At 38.4% G+C, this 21284-nt stretch overlaps 1 protein-coding gene across 2 annotated transcripts in view; it reads right to left on the bottom strand.

Annotated features, from left to right (window-relative positions):
• Positions 1–2365: 2365 nt before the first annotated feature.
• The window catches only part of DUS2 (dihydrouridine synthase 2), a 23232-nt gene continuing 4313 nt past the window's right edge, over positions 2366–21284 (bottom strand). Inside the window, exons 4-15 of one of the 2 annotated variants that reach the window (XM_010134795.1) lie at positions 21243–21284; positions 20412–20472; positions 16820–16867; positions 15625–15690; positions 12224–12294; positions 11677–11763; positions 9712–9880; positions 8653–8774; positions 5955–6098; positions 4767–4854; positions 4085–4158; positions 2366–2866 (exon numbers count right to left, since the gene is read on the bottom strand). The exon at positions 21243–21284 is cut by the window's right edge and continues 2 nt beyond it. In XM_010134795.1, the coding sequence (XP_010133097.1) occupies positions 2629–2866; positions 4085–4158; positions 4767–4854; positions 5955–6098; positions 8653–8774; positions 9712–9880; positions 11677–11763; positions 12224–12294; positions 15625–15690; positions 16820–16867; positions 20412–20472; positions 21243–21284 (1210 nt within the window). In that variant the 3' untranslated portion in view covers positions 2366–2628. The remainder of the gene's footprint in view (positions 2867–4084; positions 4159–4766; positions 4855–5954; positions 6099–8652; positions 8775–9711; positions 9881–11676; positions 11764–12223; positions 12295–15624; positions 15691–16819; positions 16868–20411; positions 20473–21242) is intronic. The other variant, XM_010134796.1, reaches the window with a different exon arrangement.

The raw sequence follows: 21284 nt of genomic DNA, 5'->3' as shown, positions 1-21284 counted from the left end.
CCTCCCAGAACTTTCAGCACCACCGGATTTAATGTAAATATGATACAGATACTTCAGTCTAGTGTTAACATCGGGTTTCCCTCAGCTCACAGAGAACTATATACCCAGTATTATCCAATTCCCTCCATCAACCAACCCAAGACACATCCTGTAACATGCATCTACGTGCTCAGGTGTTCCTACACCGTTTAAGAGTCTACCTTCAGCTACAGGTCCCTGTGAATTTGACAGCATGCTGCAGAAAGCTGCTCAGCCGTCTGTGTAAAATTTGGTCTCAGGTCGTTCTCAAGCACCACTGGAGTCACCATCCCCCTGCATAAACATGTGCTCTGAATTGCATTCTAAGCCTCTTGCTGGAAGGAAACAACGTGAAAAGTCTGCATAGGCTACACCTCACTAAGGGGGTAGAAAGAGGCACAGTCTTGTCACGTGACAACCTGTCGGGAGAGAAAAAGAAAAGGTACAAATGCTGTTACAGAGGCCTGGGCTCCTCTGCTGAGTGATCCTACCTCTTTTCTGAAAGAGGCAGACTTTCTCCCCAGTGTTTTTTTTTGGGGTCTTTTCTATGAGCCAAGACAGACATTACAAGCTTCCCATAAATGCTGCCATACAAGTCCATACCATAATCAGACACCACCATCTACAATAACAGGGGTTTATCCAAAGATTCAATTTTTATTGTTGACAGACAATGGTCACAAGAAATAAAGCCATATTTCTAAGTGGCAGGACAAGAGACGATGGGCACAAACGGAAACACCAGATATTTCACGTAGAACAAGAAGAAAAAAACCCTCATTTTGTTACCATAAGGATGATCAAACACTGAACAGGTTGCCAAGAAAGGTTGTGGGTGCAGTCTCAATCCTTGGAGATACACAAAACCCTGTCCTGGGAAACTTGCTGTAGCTGACCCTGCTTTGAGCAGAGAGTTGGACCAGAAGATGTCCAGAGGTCCCTTAACTCAAGCATTCTGTGATTTAGCACAGTGTGCTAACAGAACCTAAGAAAGACTTTTTCTCTATTATTCTATGATGGCTCCAAATAGTCCAGGGTATGGCTCCAAGATACCCAGATAGCACTCGACAGGCAAATGGCTACTTCTGAAATTTCTGGTTAATACTGCAAATTCATCTGCTGCTTCGGAGTAAACTTCTAGCACTGAAGTTACATCAAATGTAAATATATTCAACTACATTTACTGCAACGTACAAAATGAACAAGAAAAACTTTCTTCTTAGACCATATAGATTAACTATAAATTAATCTGATGTAAACAGAAGGCATTTTAAATACAAATACACATGTATTTAATTTCACAAGTCTGTATAGTATCTGGTGAGCTACTGTTCTTCCATTGTAAAAGAATGGTTTAACGCTGGCACTATCACTTAAGGAAAGAGATTCAGATTTTTAAATAGGATGACTATTTGTGAACTACATTCAAATTCATAACATTTTCTGTGGTCTTTATACAAAATATTTCTGAGATCATGGCATGATACCCCTATCATTTTCTTTTCAGACCAGAATTGATAATAATCTCAAGATATCTCACCCTGTTGAGGGAAAGTAAACTACCATTTCAATAAACCATTACCTGAAATCCCTGAACTCTCTAAATCTATGAAGACATTCTTTCAGGGGATTCAAGCTTAGCTGAATTGCCACGAAATCAGCCTGGGTCTTTATCCTCTCCTGGCATATAGCATGTACTTATAGCTTGCTTTAGTAGGAAACCATGATGATAGCAAATTAAGAAGAGAACACGTGCCTTTGATTAAGACCAGTATCACCAACAGTTAAGTACTGAGGCAAACTAGGTCACATTTCAGGAACAAACACATAAGGCCATGTCTGGATGCCCCTTATTGCAAGTATTATGTGTAGACATTTACTAGAACTTCCAAGTTCAAAAGAACAAAACAACTCTACATCCCTTCGTTCAACAATTTCATGGCTACCAAGCTTGGCATACGGCTCTTTACTGGAAAGGCACAACTGCAGTACCCAAGACCTGGAAAGGATGGTTAATCCTATTGTCCTGTTTCTGGAGGGTAAAATACAGTAGAAGTAATGAAAGAGGAACGTTATTTTCATGCTTAGTGTCATAACTTCTAAGTCCTCTCTGCAAAAAGCTTTTTCTTCATATATAACAGGTGTAAATAAAGCTTGCAAGGCACACGTAAAAATCTTGTGACAAAACCATGTCTACTTGGCTACTAATATTTTCCTACATAAATTTTTCTGCATAGTTCTACATAGCTCCACAATGAATCCATCTGCTTATGGACGATATATTCATACATCTTTACCAGCACACTGTAGATCTCTTAAAAACCAAGTAATAAAACCGAAGACAAAATTGCCTTGAAAATATCTGGTATTTTTTAAAAATTTATTATTTGGGATAATCTTCTCACGGTACTTTAAAATCAAGTAGCTAATTTATCCTGTCTGAAAGGCACCATGGGGACAGCAAGTGCTGAACAGTAAACATCTCACTGGCATTTTTCACAACTGGGGAATTTATCTTTCTCCAAGAGAGTCCAAATGAAATGGGAACAGCAAGATATACAAACAGGAGCTAACTGTAGCTGCATAGGCGTGAAACCTCTGATTTCCATGCTATCGTGGCATCTTAGGCATATTCATGTCAGAAGGTTCTTCGATAAAATTAGCTTTTTTATGGGAAGGTTCAGGAAGATCTTCTCCATGGTCCTTGTTATTCAAGCGCTCCTGGTCCTCCCTCTTGCGTTTGTTAATCGGGTGACTCTCTCCCTGACACAGCTTTCCCTCTGGGACACCCAGTGTTCTCAGACAGACAATAGCTGCAGCCTGTTCTGCTAGTTTCTTTGACTTGTCCCTGAAGAGCAAGCAGATAGAGCACAGGTAAAAGCAGAAACAGAAGCCTCTGCACTGCCAAGAGACAATAAATTTCCTGCCTCTGATGCAACACCATGAAATAAACAGCATTTGTAGTCATCTCAGCAGAAGAGCAAAATAGGTCAGTTCCAGAAATTACGTATTTGATTCTTGCTAGGTGTCAGTGTTGATGCATCACTGCTGATGTAATATTTCTACAAAATTTGTTCCTATCAGGTCTTGTGTCTCAAACACTCTTCATTTCAAAGGTGTGAAGACAACTTGTGTTTGGCCCAAGTGGTTGCAATCCTCAGAAAGTTAACTTTTACAAATACGATCACTAAAATTGACTTTTGAAGGATCCCTTTTCTTGAAAGACACGCAGGCCCAAATATGATCTGGTGGGCGTACAAGTTCACTGAGGCTGACACAAGCAGGAACTGGTCCGAAATTGTCATTTCTGAGCAGGACTGCAGATTACACTTTTGTGAAATTCAGTATTAGGAAACTTGGAGAAGAAAACGTTTTCAATCAGCTGAGCTTAACTTCCTAGTGTTTCTGAACAGGAATGCTGCAAACATCAGCAAGAATTGTGTGCATTCTCCTCTTAAGTATTCAGTTCTGAGCCCTAGCTTCGCAGTTAAATCAAGATCAACTTAGGTGCAAATGCCTGAAATCAACTCCAGTATTAATAGACGATGGAATAAAGTTGTAAAGATGGTTGTATAAAATACCATCATGAAACAGTTGAGCAGCCCTGGATGTAACTGCTGATTATCTGTGATCTCTGAGAAGCCACTAAACTGTCCTCTGCTTCATTCTGTATGGACTCTTACCCCTGACTTGTTACTGAGAATAGATCTGCTGGAGTGGCTGAAGACATTATCTCCTCCAACATTCCCCTCTGCCTCCCTCTGTTAGTTTGTGAGCTCTTCACAGACACAGTTGAACTGGGTCACCTAATTGCTTCCCCTCCAATACAATTAGTGGGTTAATGTTCTCAGTGAATTGAAATCTGTAATGGTTTACTTGATTATGCTAAAGACTACTTCTCGTCACATTCAATTCTCAGAATTCCTTTCTCCCTCCCAGAGGTAGCTTTTAGTTTACTTTTATCAAAGTCACCTGGAATAAACTTGAGCCCCATTTCATTGCAAGTCTCAAGAACATTTCAGAAACAACCACAATACAGCTGCAAAACCCGTTAAGGACAGCTTACCACAGAGTTGATCTGTACTTTTGCTCAGCTACGGTCACTACTGAACAGAATAATCTATCCAGTGGTCTTTGAATCTGGAGAAAAGAAATAAAAGAGAGAGGATTGGCAAAAAACAGTCACGTCATTTAGAGAACAAAGAGTGTGAAGGTTCCTTGTCATCTTGTCTTTACTCCACAAATAAGTAACGCCTTTAAAATTACTGTACTTCCCACCACAAATATAACCTTGCATATTTAAGATTAAAAATTTTAAAACTGTCCAAACTGCAAATTTACTTTACCAAAAAAAGAAAAGGGCAAATAACATCCCCATCTAACCAAGCAGTTGGTCCTGTCCACTGTAGTTCCTATCTAGAACAGCGTGCAACAACAGAAAACATTCTGAATCCAAACTCTTCACTTCACAGCAGTCAGTCAGTCATGGACTCCTATGTAATGACCTGTAGTTACAGCAACTTCTTCCACACATGAAACAAACCCAGACTGAAGGTCTGACTTTCAAATTTTTGTTTTCTAGTCAAATAAGCTGCTGTTTTCATATATACGTGTATTTCCATTTCTGAAGGTGCTTACTCAAGAGCCAGACTGGGAAGCAGAATTTCTCACTACCTTGAGGTCTAAAATACTTAATTTCCTGAATAAGGCAGAGGAAGAGGTTTGAAAGGGTTTCTGCACTGACTTACAGTTTCGTAAACAGGCTGAGGATGCTTTTCTTTCCTACACCATTCCAGAAGATACATTTTTGGAGTAATCTGTGGTGGATATTCTCGCCTAGACAGAAAAACTTGTGGTCAACAACTGTGCACAGAGTTCTATTTTAAAACATATAGTGTTGCTTATTATATTACTTGTACCAACTATTCTTTGAGGCTTAGTTTTACAGCTCAAATAGTGAGAAAAATGCTGCTTCCTTATTAGATAATTCAAGTAATACGTCTGACATAACATCTAGAATAAAATCTAAATTTTTCTGTTAATTCTTCCCATTCACACCCTGTAGTAATACAACTAAAGAAATGTACCAGAAAGGAGAGTCTAACTAAATATGTGACACAGAAGAGATACAGTTTGTCACTGCTTGCTCTAAGCAACAACAGAAGATGAAACACTAGAAGAAAGAAAATAAGCTGCTTCTTTTAAGAGACAGTGTAAGAGTTACCAAATAGAAACAGAGTACGAAAGGTAGGCATGGATTCCCTTTGACACAGAATTACAGCCCCACGTACTTGACAGAAGAAGGAAGTCCTGTAACACCACTGTATTTGGTCCTCAGAGAGTCAGACAATATATTCTGTATACTACAGCATTTTGACTGGATTTGCGGAGCCTTTTAGATCACCCTCTTGAGCGGTTTGGTAAGCTTAATAACAAACAGTAGCCACAGCACGGATGTAGCATGGAGTAACAACAACCCTAAAGGCTTCATGGATTATAATCCAAGGTCACTTAAAATACTGTACATTATTCCACGAATTAGTTTTTCAAGGAACACGTTATTTGTGGAACACATTTAGAAGACTGCAGATGAACATGCGTTATCCAGTCAGAAAAGAGTACTATGAAATTTGTGCAGGACTTCATAGAAGTAGTATTGTGTTTTACATTAAATTTCACTAAAAATAGCTGAACTCTGTATCTCTGTATCTCTGTATCCTCACATGCTTCAATGTACAGCCGTTAGAATTTTTTTTAAGATCTCTCAGCACTTTCAATGAGTCAACTGAGAGAATTAACCAGTCTTGGGAAGCCTGAAAACTGAAGAACATCTTGCAACATCCAAACAGCAAAAAAAAACCAACCCTACCGCAACCCCAGCCCACATTTTGTATTTACCGATGCAGGATCGTGATAAAGTTTATGCGCATGCTTACTTGTCAAATCTAACAGCCATTTTAATTACATCTGGATCTTCAGTTTGGTCATCTTCATCTCGTGCCTCAGTTTCTAAAGACGTTTTCTTTGTTTCAAAGACAGCAGTTGTCTCTTCATAGAAGTCAGCCATTTCAAAAACATCACTATTCAAACAGAATTCCTTTGTATTAGAGATCAGCTTGTAAATTTTTGTATCACATAGAGAAAAATACAGAAGTCAGTTGTGTTTAAATAGAGCACATATGTTCAGAGAATCACATGGAAGTGCGGCTATATTCTGTACAGTGACATCGTAGAGTTTCTCCTTCAATTTGTATCATATACTAACGAGCTACAAGTAGAAAAAGAATGTTCTCAATTCTAGCACTATATATTCAGTTTGTAGCCTGGAAGTCCAGGCAGAATCAATCAGAAACGCAGGTCCTGCAATGATCCGGTTAGTAGCTCAATAAATAACTCGTGGGTGTATGAAACAGCAAAGAACATCTCTCAGTGACTCTTGGTGCATCAAGTCCACAAGGGCAATATGAGCAAAAAAGTAGGAAATAAAGTATTCTTCTGATTTTAGTATTTAAAAATACTACAAGCAATAAACACTATAACATCCAAATACCTCAAAATCTCAGATTTTCTGATTTCAGAATTTTATTCATAAGGCCCAGTCCAAGAGAAGAAGCAACTAGGATCTGGGTCAAAGGCAAGAGCCTCAAATCCTTTCAAATTTCAGTTCCATGGCAGGCAGCATCTACTTTGAAAACCTGAGACTATTCATTTTCTGACATGACAACAATAAAACCTGCAGCATGAGAAAACTTCTACTTTGACTGCTATGAGAATGCTCATTGGTATGAGGCTGTTCAGTGACAAAATGAACTCTGGCCACGAAGCCATGTCCAGTGCTCTACGTGGAAAAGCAGTGACGCTGAATAAAGGCAACTGATGCTTCTAAGAGAAGACAGTTTATTACGTATAGTTATATAAACTTTAGGTCTGAAATGCAGCAGCCTGTTCTCTTGCATTCAGTACAGAGGCCAAAGCCTCGGGTGGCTGTAACGTGTCATCGCCACCAGGAGACAGCAGTGTGAAGGAACACTTTGGCCTGAAGATGCACAGGTGCCTTTTAAACAACTGAATGTTCTTCACTTATCCCGAAGTCTAACAGGCTGTTGAGAACAGCCATTAAAGACCCAGTCTGCTGACAGAAACCAGTTTTATAAATTCTCAAGTGGCTTTCTCTGTCCCTCTCATGCACACACACTGCTTAAGCCAATTTTGAAAATGGTATTGCATCACGCACACAAAACCTGATCGCGTTCAATTTTGGAAGCCCCTAAAGGATTGTTAGGCAGGGTACGTTAACCCAGAAGTTTTAACCTAGACGTCTATCCAGTGTTCACGAGTATAAACTGTGACTCTTCATTACCTCTTTAAAGGCTTGACACTCACATTACAATTTCTTTTCTTTACATACTGTGCATTACTATTCATTAGCCTTTTGGCTAACATTTATTTGAAGTTATAAAAGTCGGTTTCTTGCAAACTTTAAATGTCATTGATTGACTCTATCATTCCTTTATGAATAATGAAGGATAGCTCCTTTTATGTATAAAATACAAATTCCCTTCATTGTATTGGAATGTGATAATTGTGGACAGCAGTTTTTAGAGCCAAAACTGGTAAATTACTAGAGACTGGTCAAAGGATTGCAGGCGTTTCCATTTGTTTGAAATATGAACAGAATGCTGATTAGGGTTTGCTAGAAAACATAACTCTATTTGCAAAGTATTCCAAGATTTCAACATTTCTATCAATTTTCATACACAATAAAATACAACTGCTTCAGACTGTTTGTTTTACAAAAGAGTCTCTCTCTTCCCCTCCATTCCATCAGGATACCTATAGCACACAACATAGGTACGACACGTGCAAGCTCAGACCTTTATTTTGTTCAGTTTGAGTCCAAACCTGGACTCCCCTCCATTCTGTGTGAATTCTTCAGTCACATGTCTATTTGATGGCTCTTCTCAAACTTCTCCTTCCTCCTTTTCTGTCTCCCCCATTTGTGAAACTTCACCCAGACTGTTTCAGATGTCCAGGATGAAGAGACTCATTAAAGCTACTATATTTCCTCAAAAAGGTTGTCATCATTCATTAAGATACTTCAGGGAAGAGAAGCAGCACAAATAATACACATTTAAGTATTGTATAGGTGACCTTCACACATTGTTTTGAGCTCATCTCTAAGTGCTTGTAAAACAAATGTCTTGTCATAAATATTCCAGTAACAGGAAAAACTCCACAGGCAAAAAGGAAAATTAAAATAATTATCTCTGGAAGAAGACAAACTCCACACTATTAACCTCCGGACCAACACTTGAGAACACTGAAACTCTTCTTAGTCAGTTACTGCAAACATTGGGTAAATGCCTGTCACTCACTGCAGCACCACTCAGACTGGTATGTTGAACATACCCAGACAGTTTTAGGGCTAAACTTTTAACACCTGACCATGGAGGAAACCTGGAGAAGGTTACTGTACTATTCAACATCTCACTAACTGGAATTTTTTTTGGGTTGGTTTATTTTTGGGTTTTTTGCAACTTCTGCTGAAGGTATGAAGTGTCGGGCAGTGCTGCAGACAGAAGTGGTTTGCAAGTTTGACAGAGTGCAGTTCCTGTTTCTGAAGAACATGCTTACCAGATCTCCTGTGTGGACTGTGCAGCATGCAGCTTCTTGCCCTCAGTAGTTTCCAACTGTTCTCTTAACATCTGACACAAACAGTATTTTGTGTTGGTATAGTGATTATCATACCTCACTGCCTGAGGAGAGGAGAGAGACAAAGTCTATTACAACATACCAACAAATTTATCTTACATAATGCTCAGGTCTCTTGATGAATTTCAAAATCGTTTTTGAAAAGCAACCACAACACACAGCTGACTCATTCAAGACTATTCATGAATGTGAGTACAATCTGATTATTTTGGCATGCTTTCACAAACAGAAGTAACTTATTCATAGATGTATGAAGTAAACAGTTGACCAGTTTACAGAACTGACTAGCAATGCAGTGGTATTTTAGTAACTAGTTAATGGCAGTTCAAATCTTCAAAAACCAAAAAATTTTGAATTTATTACATGATCTAAGCCACAGATTTCTGATTAATGTCCTATTATGTGTCATTAAAATTTTGAATAACAGATAAAACTGTATAACAGATGACTCAGCTAATGAAGCTATAGTACAACACAGCTTTACTTTATTGGTAAATCATTCCCTCTGCTTCCCTGCTGTTAAAAATTCTTGACACTATGTGTGAAAAGCAATTAATTTCTAAAAATGAATCTAGCAGCAACTGAGTATTTAATATTTCTTGAGTTTTCTGTTCAATGTTATTTGGACAATTGTGACATCAAGAGAGTTGGACTATGTATCATTAGCTTTTCAAATTCCTAGACATTTTTGATAGCCCTGTGCGTCTCAAATGTTTCCAAGAAACTAGGGCTAAAAAGTACAGTACGTAAGAAAAGAATGATCAGGAAAAACTGTTCTTAATACAGATTTCTGAACCTTTTTTTCTGAACAAAACAGAGGAAGCAGCAGCTGATTTGCAAGACTCATGTTGAAGGCAGTATTTTAAAATACCCCCACAGTTTAAGTCTTTGAAATTAAGAGGAGTTCAGATACTGTTGAAAGACTTGGATTGACAAGTCCAAACAATGTTAACTACAAGTAAGATCTTCCAAAGAACATACATATTTGATGTAATCTCGCATGACCTCCTTCAAGGGGAAAAGACCCTCTTTTCTGAAGATAGACGGGTTCCACATGGCAGCACGAGCTATCATTACTGATGAGGCGGCTGTTGCTTTCTGGAAGGTCTCAATGTCCTTATATTCTTTGATGAAGTCATGAGATCCTCCGCTAAAAATCAACATCACTGTTACAATCACAGAAGTTTTATCTATTACTTGTACTTTAACACAGCCTTGTATTTTTGACGTGACATTACATTAATAATGGTGTAGAGCCTGTATAGGATCTTACCTCAAACCTGAAAGAACAAATGGGTCTCAGTTTTATTATTAAAACATTAAATTAGATCATTAAAACATTGATTATATTTTCCATCATCCGCATAATTCTCAAAAATAGAAGACTCCTTTTACAAAGATAGAATATGGTTTGTTTTACACAAACCATGTACTTTCACACACATCTTAATGGACAAGGGTCACAAAGCATCACTTCCATGTTGTCTGAAAAAAGATACCTTGCAATGGCCTTCAACTGCTCACTGATCCTGTAGGCACAAACGATACTCAAGTTGAGGACAGACACCATCACTCCACTGTCACTCTGGCACTGACATATGGAGGGCAACTACAAGTAGTACTTCTGGATCCATCAAAAGCACTTTAAAGTTAAAAGAAGGTTGCACTGCTTCTATTGTGTTGCCACTGATTTGAAAGTCAGCACGTCAGACACGTCAGTAAGCAAAAAAGAACAGCTGAAATATTTTTTCTCCTAAAGTTTCCTTTCACAACATCTCTTAAATGTAAAATAGAAGTTGGACTTTTGAACTATAAAGTAAGAGTATTTATCATCAATAAACCTCCGATATTTTTATATCTTAATTGCACACTTCTACAGCATAGAAAGTACTCAGAGCTGGCATTTGTGACATGCATAAAATCTAAGAAAAATTGTTAACTTCATCTTCTATCTTGGCAAGCAAAGGATTCATGGCAACGCACATGTGAATTTTGCTTGGCTTTTTAATTCCGTATTGGTTTAAAACTTATTCTGAAAACTAGAAAGAGCGTAAACCACTGAAAAGTGGATCAAAGATTATCAGCATGGAGTATCTCCTTTGTCCGGTACAGAAACAACTCTTCTAAAGGCAAAAACTGACTCCCAGTGTATTTTCTGCATAGAAACACAAACAAGAAAGCAGTTCTCAAATTCCTGATCCAAGTATATGGTGATGTAAGTATGGAGATGCAGCTTTTCCATGAAAACTCAAAACCAATGAAGACAACTTCATTTAAGGACTCTGCTTCCCTGGCCAAGAATATTCTACTGCCCCTTACAAAGCGGTGAAACAGCTAAAGACATTGGTCAAGCAGATCAGATACGATTCAGGACAGTCTGATAAGTTTCATTACTTCTGCTTCCAGGATCGCTCTTAAAACTTAACTGTTTGTAGCTAAACTTTTCTAAGCTTATCTGTGTTCCTTATTTTACTGCCACAGATACTGAAGGATCTGCCAATACAAGCAGACAGATTCAGTGGGATCTTGTCCGTATGTCCACAGACTAAGGCAGAGAAAATGCGAGGCCACAGAATAGAACACTGGTTTTGAGCAGCGTGGCAGGTCATCTCTAATGTGAAAGTGTCCAAGACATACAGTGGCAGGGTGATAACAAGGGCTTAAAAGCATAGAACTGCTGGATGCAATCAGGAACAACTCACATAGGATAGACAGGGACACACAAAAGCAATACTTTCTGAAAAAATGCACAGGATTTTTAAACAAAACACTGAGGTGTATACATATTCATAAGTGAACTTCTGTCACTGCTACATACCTCTATTCAGATCTGATCTCCCGGAACAGATAACCTTGTATTCACCCTACATAAAGGATCTTTTTCCTGCACTTGCAAATCTTTAGTTGCTGGCATATGGCAATAACAAGCTAATTAGGCCAACTTACTTTGCTATTACTGGAATGGAGACTGCTTCAGCTATGGCTTTGATCACATCACAGTGGACAGGGTGCTGCGGCCTCTCCTCCTTCTTCCTTTCCAACAAACAAAAAAGACAAGACCAAAGATTTCCTATGGGATTTGTAGATATCTGAATCACAGCAGTCATGCTCAAGGGTTATTGAGACAGACTTGTTTACTTTATATAGTTGATGTAGTTTCCTTTCTTATTAACAAGAAGAGAATTTTTATATTAAATACATTTTAAACCATTGTTACTGTAATTCCATATCCAGATATGCAGCTTCTTTTACATAGTGTTTGCAAGAGGATCAGCTTTATTTGATCTTTGAGACAAAAAAACCTGAAAAATAGCAGCAAGTTAAATTCCCTAAACACTGATTTACTACAACACCAATTTAGTTAACAGTTGAAAACAGAACATACATCAGAACCAGACATGTAGAGTATACTCTAGTCATATCTTACTGTGCTACATTCATCAGCACACTGAAGAAAAAAAAAAAAAATCTTTCTTGCCTACAATTGATTTACCTTCCATGGACTGCAATGGCAGCAACACCAGTTTTCTCTATCCTCTTTACCAGAGCCAGAGTATCCTCAACCTGAGAGGTAAGAGAAAATGGCGTGATTTTAGTTCAAAGAAAAAGGAGTAACTATCAGACGATCATTGTACAAACAGTACAGCTTCTTTTACCAAGAGGGATACAGTTCTGAATTTCAACAGTAGCTCTGAACACGCATAACCATTTAATAGATATTTCAATTACAGAACTACATATTACAACAAAAATAAGAGTTAACTTTCAATACTTCCTTGAAACTATAGATGGCAAACTTTCTCAAAGCAAGTAACACAAGAGGTAGGAGTAGGAGAGTATTTTCAAACAAGTTTTTAAACTGCCATTTGAAGATGATACAAAGCACTGGATTAGCAAGTCTGCTCTAACTACTCTGAAAATTGTAATTAAAACCCATCTCAATAAGATGATGCTTTCTGAGGTCAGTGTAACATGCAATCACTCATCTATAAATATTCTTTTCAGATGTGTCTTAACTAATACCTAAAAATTTCTAATGATATGCATACATGGCCAGTGAATTAAAAGGTACAGGGGGAAAAAGGGGAAGCTCCCAGTATATCTTCGAAGTAAGATGCTGTTAAAGGCAGGTGTAAATGCAGCACGCTGCTGGATTAGCCTGTCTTGTGCAGCTTTGGGGAAAGGGAGAATGAAAAAAAGGTACAGCAAACTTTCTTTTCAAAAGCTGGAGAAAGATCTGTGGCTCATTACAAAAACAGCACAGTCAATCTTTGAGAAATGCAACATCTACCAGCTGGCATGGACACAGCGACAGCAGCTCACCTGCTGTGTTGATGGATGACATGCTGTGCAAAAGCAGCTTGAAACAAAAAGGCTCTAGAGTACTTGTAGAAAATAAAAAGCAGAGGTGCCAGTTCTTTGATTTGATACTTCAGAACCAAAATGATCACAGAGCTACTGATTCTTTCATGCAGGCGTTGTTTGTTCACTTACTCATTTAAAGTGCACACGTAAATGACTTTGGAACAACAGCTAGCTCAGTTACTGTTCACCCCTACAGAAACACCTATCCAGGTCATGCACAATCACAGTATCCAGGCAGGTAATTAAATAGACAACTCAAAATAATCAGTCATTAAAAGAGAAGCCATATCATCTCCTGAAGGTTTAAAATTATGTAGGGAATTTGACTGAATAAAAGAACATAGTAAGGGAGCTACATCAGCTGTAAAAGAAGAAAAAAGAATCTACATATTTTCACTACATTAATAGTTAAATTAACTATTAAAAATAAACTAATTAAAAAAGAAAATAAATTAACTAAGAGAAAAATATTGACAAAATAAATTGTAGTAACTTCAGCAATATAACAGTATTACCACAATTTCTTTGAAATGAATGATTGTCCGCAAGAATCTATCCAGACAATAAAAAGCATTCAAATTGCCATGAAGATGATACTTCTGAGAAGGAAGATTGTGAATCTCTTCGCATCAGCTGGCAATTTCAGTGCTTCAACCTAACAAAGAGTTTCTAAAAAGGCTGCAGTAGTTATTTTTAATTCAGGTATCATTTGTCATACGTGTTGCTGTCACTGCACGAACAGTAAATCAGAAGTAATGCAAAATTTCCTCGCAGTGCAGAATGAGTATAAAGCACGGGCAGTTTCTTTTGTAAAGAGAATTTCATCAGTGAAATCTTCATTGGTAACGTGAATGTTGGAAGTTGGGAGACACAACATTAGGGCTTGGTCCTCTCCTCTTGAAGTTTAAACTTCAAGCAGACTGTCAAGAAATTCAAAGTTCATTGCACTGTGCCTACGTACATGTGACGCTACCATCAGTCACTTCCACATTTGGCAGTCGACTTCCAAAATAAGAGTGTATTTTCCCTTTCATTTGGTGCTTATCCACCAGCAACAACTTTGGGATTAATTCAGTGGGTTACAATACACAGGACTAAGATACTTTTTTAAATTTAGGTATCCACATGTGGAGTTCAATGGAACAAAATCACATGTAGACACTTGATGTTTAGTGCTTTGACTTTTTACATTAGAGATGAGAAATGAAGTTTGTCATCAGTGATTGCAGCCAGAAAGGTGACCTGGTTGGAAGGGGAAAATTTTTTGAACAGAAAAAAATTTCTTCTGAAAAATATGGAGAGAAAAAATGCCTGCCAGCCTGAAAACCATTAGGCTGGTAACTAGGCCTGTGAACTAGAAGAATCCCTGCTAAGTACAGCTGGGTACCTAGAAACCAGAGGCCTCCTGAGATATCACCAATAAGTACAAAACCCAAGAGCCATTATCAACAACTTGTCATCTGAAAAGGTAAAAAATAGTCTGGAAAAAAGGGAAAAAATTCTAAGAACCGTAACTGCCATTGGCTGTTCTAGCTGCAGGAACAAGCGAACAGTCTGGAAATAAAAAAAATTGTTCCAAAAGAACAGGCAACAGTCATCTCTTGATTCCCCCGGGGTGAAAAACAGAAATTAACAGCATGTACTCACTGCTCAAGGGGTGGTGTCCTACAACCTCTTGTGTCTGACATAAGAATGACTTAATTTTCATCTAAAATGGAGCTTTAGTCTCTGAGAGCTTCCCATGCTGCACATACTCTTCCTAAATAGGTTGGACTCTCTGCACAAACTTCCTACAAGATCCTGGACTCCTGCCAGCGATGCCTCGCTGACTCCAAACTCCACCACACAGGTCGCAGTGAGTCTCTGTCTATTATTTTATCGGCCTTCTGGGGTTGGATCGGTTTGTCTTCCTTCTTCAGGGATGGTGGGGTCCTCTTCTGGGATCTAACGCACTTGATACTGATACCGTTACGGCGAACATACACATATAAGTAATCTGTCGTAAGTACATCTGCTGTTGTATTATTGATACGTTTGCAGGAACTTGGACTATGATATTGTTATTGATCATCCCTATAACTGATTGCTGCCGTATTAGTCACTGCTAATTACGCTGCTAATTAGTCACTGCTATTATACTTGTTCATATATGTTGTTCATTGTTACCAATACATTGTAATAGCTTGAGATAGCTCTATCTGTATCTTGCTTTAATAATCACAGGTGTATTTGCTATGGTGATTTTTGTAATATTTGTGGTAATCCGTAATAAACTCGAGAAATCTAGAGGATAAAAGCCTCTGTGCCCTTGTGGGTGTTGTGGAATCTCACAAACCCACAGTCACAATCTCTAAACTCCTGCAGGTCAGATAACCTTTTAGGTCGAGGCAGCATCACAAACAGAAATTATAATTCTAAGTGCTATTTCACAGTAACTGGTAAAAAATGTCAATGTATTAGGATGCTGTGTATTCTAACTGATTTTAAATCACAAACTAAACACTTTAGCATGATGATTTATGTTCTTACTGAGGGCAGAATGCGGATTTTGCAGGTTACTGGTTTACAAATTCCTTTAACAAGGGTAGTCAATATCTGCAAAAAGAAAAAGACAAAACTGTGATAACAACAGTGACATTAATAAAGCTCTCCTCCTTTCTCTCTTGAAGATACAAAGAAATTAGAACAACGTAACCCTGGTTACCATTCCTCTGTAAGAATCTTAGGTGCTAGACAGACACATGCAGCGTGTAATGGAGTATGTGATTTTATCCAACAGATACACAAACCTATTTCTAGTCTAAGCCATTTTAATTTCAGCTCTTTTTTTTTTCATTTTAATTGAATTTTTACAGAGCAATAAATTGCTGGTGGAGTTTCAACACCAGCTTTTAATATGAGGTGACTAGCACACTGAAAATTTCAAAACAGTGCTAAAGTCTTTAATTTTCATGCAACCGTTTCAGTAGTATTTAATCTGTGAGTTTCTTATGAAAACTAAATGTAATTCTGTAATTCCCTAATAGGGATTTTTTTTTTAAACAGAAGCCTTCAAAATAAAAAAAAAAAATGAGGCAAGTACTAAGTAATATCATTAAATCTTCTAAAAGAAAACAAAACTTGTAAACTAAATTCCACGTTTAACACAAAACACATTTAATTCATGAAAACAAACTCGGAATAAGCAGACAAATGAGAAGTTGTTACTTTAACCAGTTAAGAGCAGAGCTACACAAAGAATCTGCTTTTCACAGGCTGAATTTAAGTCCAACAGGCCATATTTAAAAGGATCACGTAATGGCCTCTGATAGATATCTTTATAGGTATAAACACTTTTCATGTAGGTTCATACAGGGTTTTACATATATAAGAGATCACATAGGCATAAATACACGCATACATACGTATGGTCCTTTTTCATACTGGTTCCCACAGGGTTTTATACAGATTTACACACATATGCATGTAAAACTCCTCCCTCTGCAAATACAGCACCACATTGCGGAAGTTTTTCAACTGAAAAGGAGGAAGGTTGCAATTTCATAGACAATGACAAGGAGAACTAAATCTCGATAATTTATCCATAACCTTCATTTCAGTATTCAGAATGGATTACTCCACTCTAGCTTTTACAAATCTGTCCTCTGCATTCGCTCCTGCTTCCAGCGGAGCAGAGCACATCACGCTTTCCAAGGCAGTTTGAAACCCACAAGGTGATACTTACAGACTCTATTTTGTCAGGATCAGACAGCAGCGCTGCTCCCATACCGCCCTGGGAAAACACACCAAAACTGTTACAAACTAGAGAAACACATTTTTCAACTCAACTACTTTGCCTAAGAGCAGACCACAGCAAAAGTACAATGTTATATTGAGAAGAAAAGAGGAGAAAATGGAACAATCTAAAAAGGCAGGAGCGTTACTGAACATTTCGCTGAAACATTTCTTAGAACTGTAGCACAGTAACTCCGGGCACCAACTTGCTCCCATTACTTTATGGAGCAGACAGGATTTCAAAAAGCCATCCTCCACAACTGTAATCACCCGATTTCTGCTCACTGACATCCAAACAGATTTATTGTTTTAACCTTACACACGACATTTGAGAGGTCTTGATGTCAGCAGTTTGTCTACACGCTACATTAAGAGAACAGACTAAGACAAATTAAGGGGCTTTACTGGACACAAATTATGAATGCTTTAACCATTCAGAATTTTAGCTGCTCTTTCTGCACTATTACATCTGCAAACATAGACCTAGAGGCCAACAGGCAGATATAAGAAATAAGTTCAAAACTGTATGAACTTTGACTCAAAACTACTGTCAGACTAACTATTCACCAGCATTTGAATTTTTGTTCTTCCATCCTAGTACAGGGTGGATGTTTCGGTGTTTTGTTCTTAATTGTGATTCTATGGAAGGATACAATAGTCTTCCACGTAATTAGTTTAATACAGAAGAAAGTAACAAAGGCTAACGGAAACATTACTGGAAATACCATCAGACCATTATGAGTTTAGTGACACATCCTCAACACGACTACAGTTCCTTGGTAACACCACTTTATCTTAAAAGCCTTCTGGCAGAAAACCAGCAGAATTTCAGAACCAACAGAATCTGGATTCTTTTTATTCGTGGGTTTAGAAGAGAGGAAATTAAAATTTGAGTTTAAAAGAGTGTAATATATTTATTTTCACTACACCCCACTTCCCTCCTCATTTTCATAAGTTACCACTGAACCAAAAAAGTTAATGGGATCAAAACAGAAAAACCCTAGAAATACATGTGGGGAAAATTATTCACGAGTTAGATGGAATATATTAGAAGAATTTAAGTAACCTTCAAAACAAAGAAGCAGTGAGACAGAAAATCCCCCTATAAATTGATCCACCCTACTCCTTCCCTGCACCATCGCCTGGTACTTTCAATACTGACCACTGACAGATCCAGACTGAAACACTACGAACTGTTTAAGTGACGGTATGAGATACCTTAAACATCCAACATTTTTACACACCTCACGTGCTCCAAAGGAAAAGCAATACTGTGGCAGAAAAACACCAGCCCTCTTACATACTCTCACCATGGCTTGGCTTCGTGAACCAAGGTCTGGGAAGGGTTTTTCCCACGCTCACTGCAAGCGATGAGTGCACCCTTCGGGCCTGCACGGTGGGTTTTTTAGGCGAGACGCAGCGTGCGCGGAACTGGCTCCATCCTTTACACCTGAGGTTTATCTGCCAGGGCCTAGCGAGCCTGGACGGTGACAGCAAAGTGCTCGGGTTGTAGGTTTGTTTACAGTATCCTTCTCTTAGATGATGGATGCCTAAATGAGCTCCATCTGCCCGGGTTTGGAGTCAGAGTTGTCCTTCTCCTAGGATGGTGCCCGAAGGCTAGTGAGCCCATCCTGCCCGTGGACACACTTTGTCCGACCCTTCAGTTGAGACCTGTCTGGCTTGGGAGACTCGACTGGTGGCATACGCCACCACCAGCACAGCTCTCAACCTCACAAGGGCACGCAAGCTCCTTCCCCATGGCAAGGGGGTGCCCGTGAAAGAGTCGCTGCTCTACCTCCGGACATCACAGACCCGGGCACGGGGCGGCCAGGGCCTGCCAGGAACGGGAGTCCTGGAGGATTACGTACTCTAGGTACAGTCATAATGGCACTCTTCTGTTCCAAAACTGTGACATAGCCTGTCCTGTTTCTTTCAGGTGATGTGATCTAAAATAAGCCCTTTTCAAACAGTTTTATCAAAAGGTACGTTCCATTACTGGAAAATAAATCCATTTAAACAAAGCGTTCTTTTCTCCTGCCTGAAAAACTGAGAAGGGAGGATGACATACTTATGTGGAACAGAGTCTATACAATGACAGGGCAACACGTAAGGTACCGGCATGTTTAGCAGCATCAGCTTTGGCCTTTACTACTCCCCATTTTAACATTGCCTTCATGCACCACACATGGCATTTCAATCAGCCATGATGTACTACACACAATAAATTGTCTATTTAGTAGGGAAAAAATCCTCTTTTTTTCTACTGTGAAAGAGGAGAGGGGAAAATAGTTTTACTTTTCCCAGAGGCAACTTGGTTTGACAAAATAAGAATATATATAAGCTCTATAAAAGCTTAGGCTGATACTAGGAATTAAGGCAGAGCTCAAGTTACCATTTGCTTTAGTAAAAGGCCAGTAAAAAGCTTCCAAGTGTAATGATGGGTAACACCAAATCAGGAAGTGGAAGTACTGCCTGTGTGGAGACAGAGTTTTCTGCTTAAAGGATGAAGCAGTACAACTTCACAGAGAACTTGCTCCAAATGCTAAAAAGGCCAATACTACAAAAAGACCAGAGGATAGAAAGTTTAAACACCACAGCCAGGCCTCCTCCCTGCAATGAAGTTTTAAGCCTTCTAAGTTGAAGTCCTTTTCCTTTGACAATAAGTGCAAAATTTCTCTTATCTGTTCTGCATGAACACCCAACAATCGAAATGGAGCTCCACAGTCCAATTCAGTGATACTTTACCTATACATTAACTGGCTTAACAGTGTTAGCAACCAGTTTGACTACTCGGTTTTACCAACAGATGATAGAGGACTAGCTTAGAATTGCATCTGCTTAACTAAGAAAAATCAAGTTTTAACTGATTGATCCTCCTCCCACTTAAAATTGGCAAATAACTGAACACAGCATTGCTAAGTTGTCAATGTTTACCTGCTCAGATGACAAACTGATTCCTATTTTTATCAAGGCTAAGCAGAACATATTTAATTCACCCAACATGTAACCTGAACAACCTCATGAAAACATAAAAAGCCAACCCACTTTATTTTATCCCACCTGAGAGAATTTACCTTTAAATGTAAGATACAGCAGTCTGTCAGTGTCCGTAACTCTAAACAGCTTTTGCATTAACTCTGTACAATAATACAGTTTAACAACCTCACTACATTTTTCTTAATATTCAGTAGCTGTCTTGACAGAAAATGCTTGACAGAAAATCATCACTTGCTCAATGGTACATGTCCACACAAACCTGAGCTGACAAATATCACACGTGCTTATCCACTGAAAAATATGGTATGTTTAATTAGTGACCAAACCTATTCTTAAGGGATATTTCTAACAGACTATGTTATTTTACTGCATTAGGGCCACAACACTTTCAAGATTTGTTTTTTGCAAAAAAATAAACCCTTGTTTATCTGCATGAAAATTTTACTGCTTGAACTTGTTCAACTTAGAAAACCAGAACATGTATTCCACACATCACACCTCTAAGAAAGAAAAGGCTTATTTAAGAGTAATCAAAATCCACTTGCCTTAGTAGAATATTCTTTTGGACATCCCATGTTAATATCAATAGCAGCTACGTCACTCTCTCTGAAAGAGAGATTAAAATATTTGCAGCATATCAGAACAAGAATCAGAAAGCAGGCATCCTTCCAGAAAACTTGTTCCATCATCATTAAGACTTAAAAGATAGTTTAGGATTAAGTTTCTATTTGAACTTTTGAATTTCTAGCTTCTTGCTTACCTAAGTTATATATTTATTTTAACAGTGATCTGAAGATCAGTCTGTCCACAGGTTTCAATGACCAGCGTTGCACAGAAGCTGCAAATACTTATCCGAAATATGTTTATTTACAATTAAGTATATATAAGTATATCCATTAAATTCACTGCTGTCACTAAAGCTGGTCCTATGGAAGCTTCCATCTCTTTAAAATGGAAGCTTAAAAACACCTTTTAAAAAGGTTTGAGAGACACTTTCATTTCACTTTCTTGGGGGCTTCAAACCACAAAAGCAGGACACATTTTCAGGCATATCAGTCTTTCCTGCAGCTGTGCAATGCCAAGGGATACTGGAAAGACCAAGGACAGACTTACTGCACCAAAAAGCCATCAATCCCAGAACAGAACCAATGCAGCTGCTGCTTTGAGCAAGAATTATTTTAAACAGTAACTGCAATTACACCATTACACTACTGGCCTCTTGAGATGTTATGCTTCACTGTGCAGCTCCTACAAACCTTTTCTCGGTACTATCAAGACCTACCTTGATCCTCTCAATCACAAAAAACTGTCTTCCAAAATAATTCCTCTGTTCATAAAAATCCCAAACAAAAAGGGGGTGAAAAAAGATGACTTACACAAGCTTAGCTACTGCCAGGGCTCTTTCAGCATCTGCTGAA

The sequence above is a fragment of the Buceros rhinoceros genome, unplaced genomic scaffold (genome assembly GCF_000710305.1).
Source record: "Buceros rhinoceros silvestris isolate BGI_N320 unplaced genomic scaffold, ASM71030v1 scaffold25084, whole genome shotgun sequence".
In the NCBI taxonomy this organism is placed as follows: domain Eukaryota; kingdom Metazoa; phylum Chordata; class Aves; order Bucerotiformes; family Bucerotidae; genus Buceros; species Buceros rhinoceros.
Note: the sequence above shows the minus strand (reverse complement) of the source record. Positions and strands in the feature narration are given on the sequence as shown.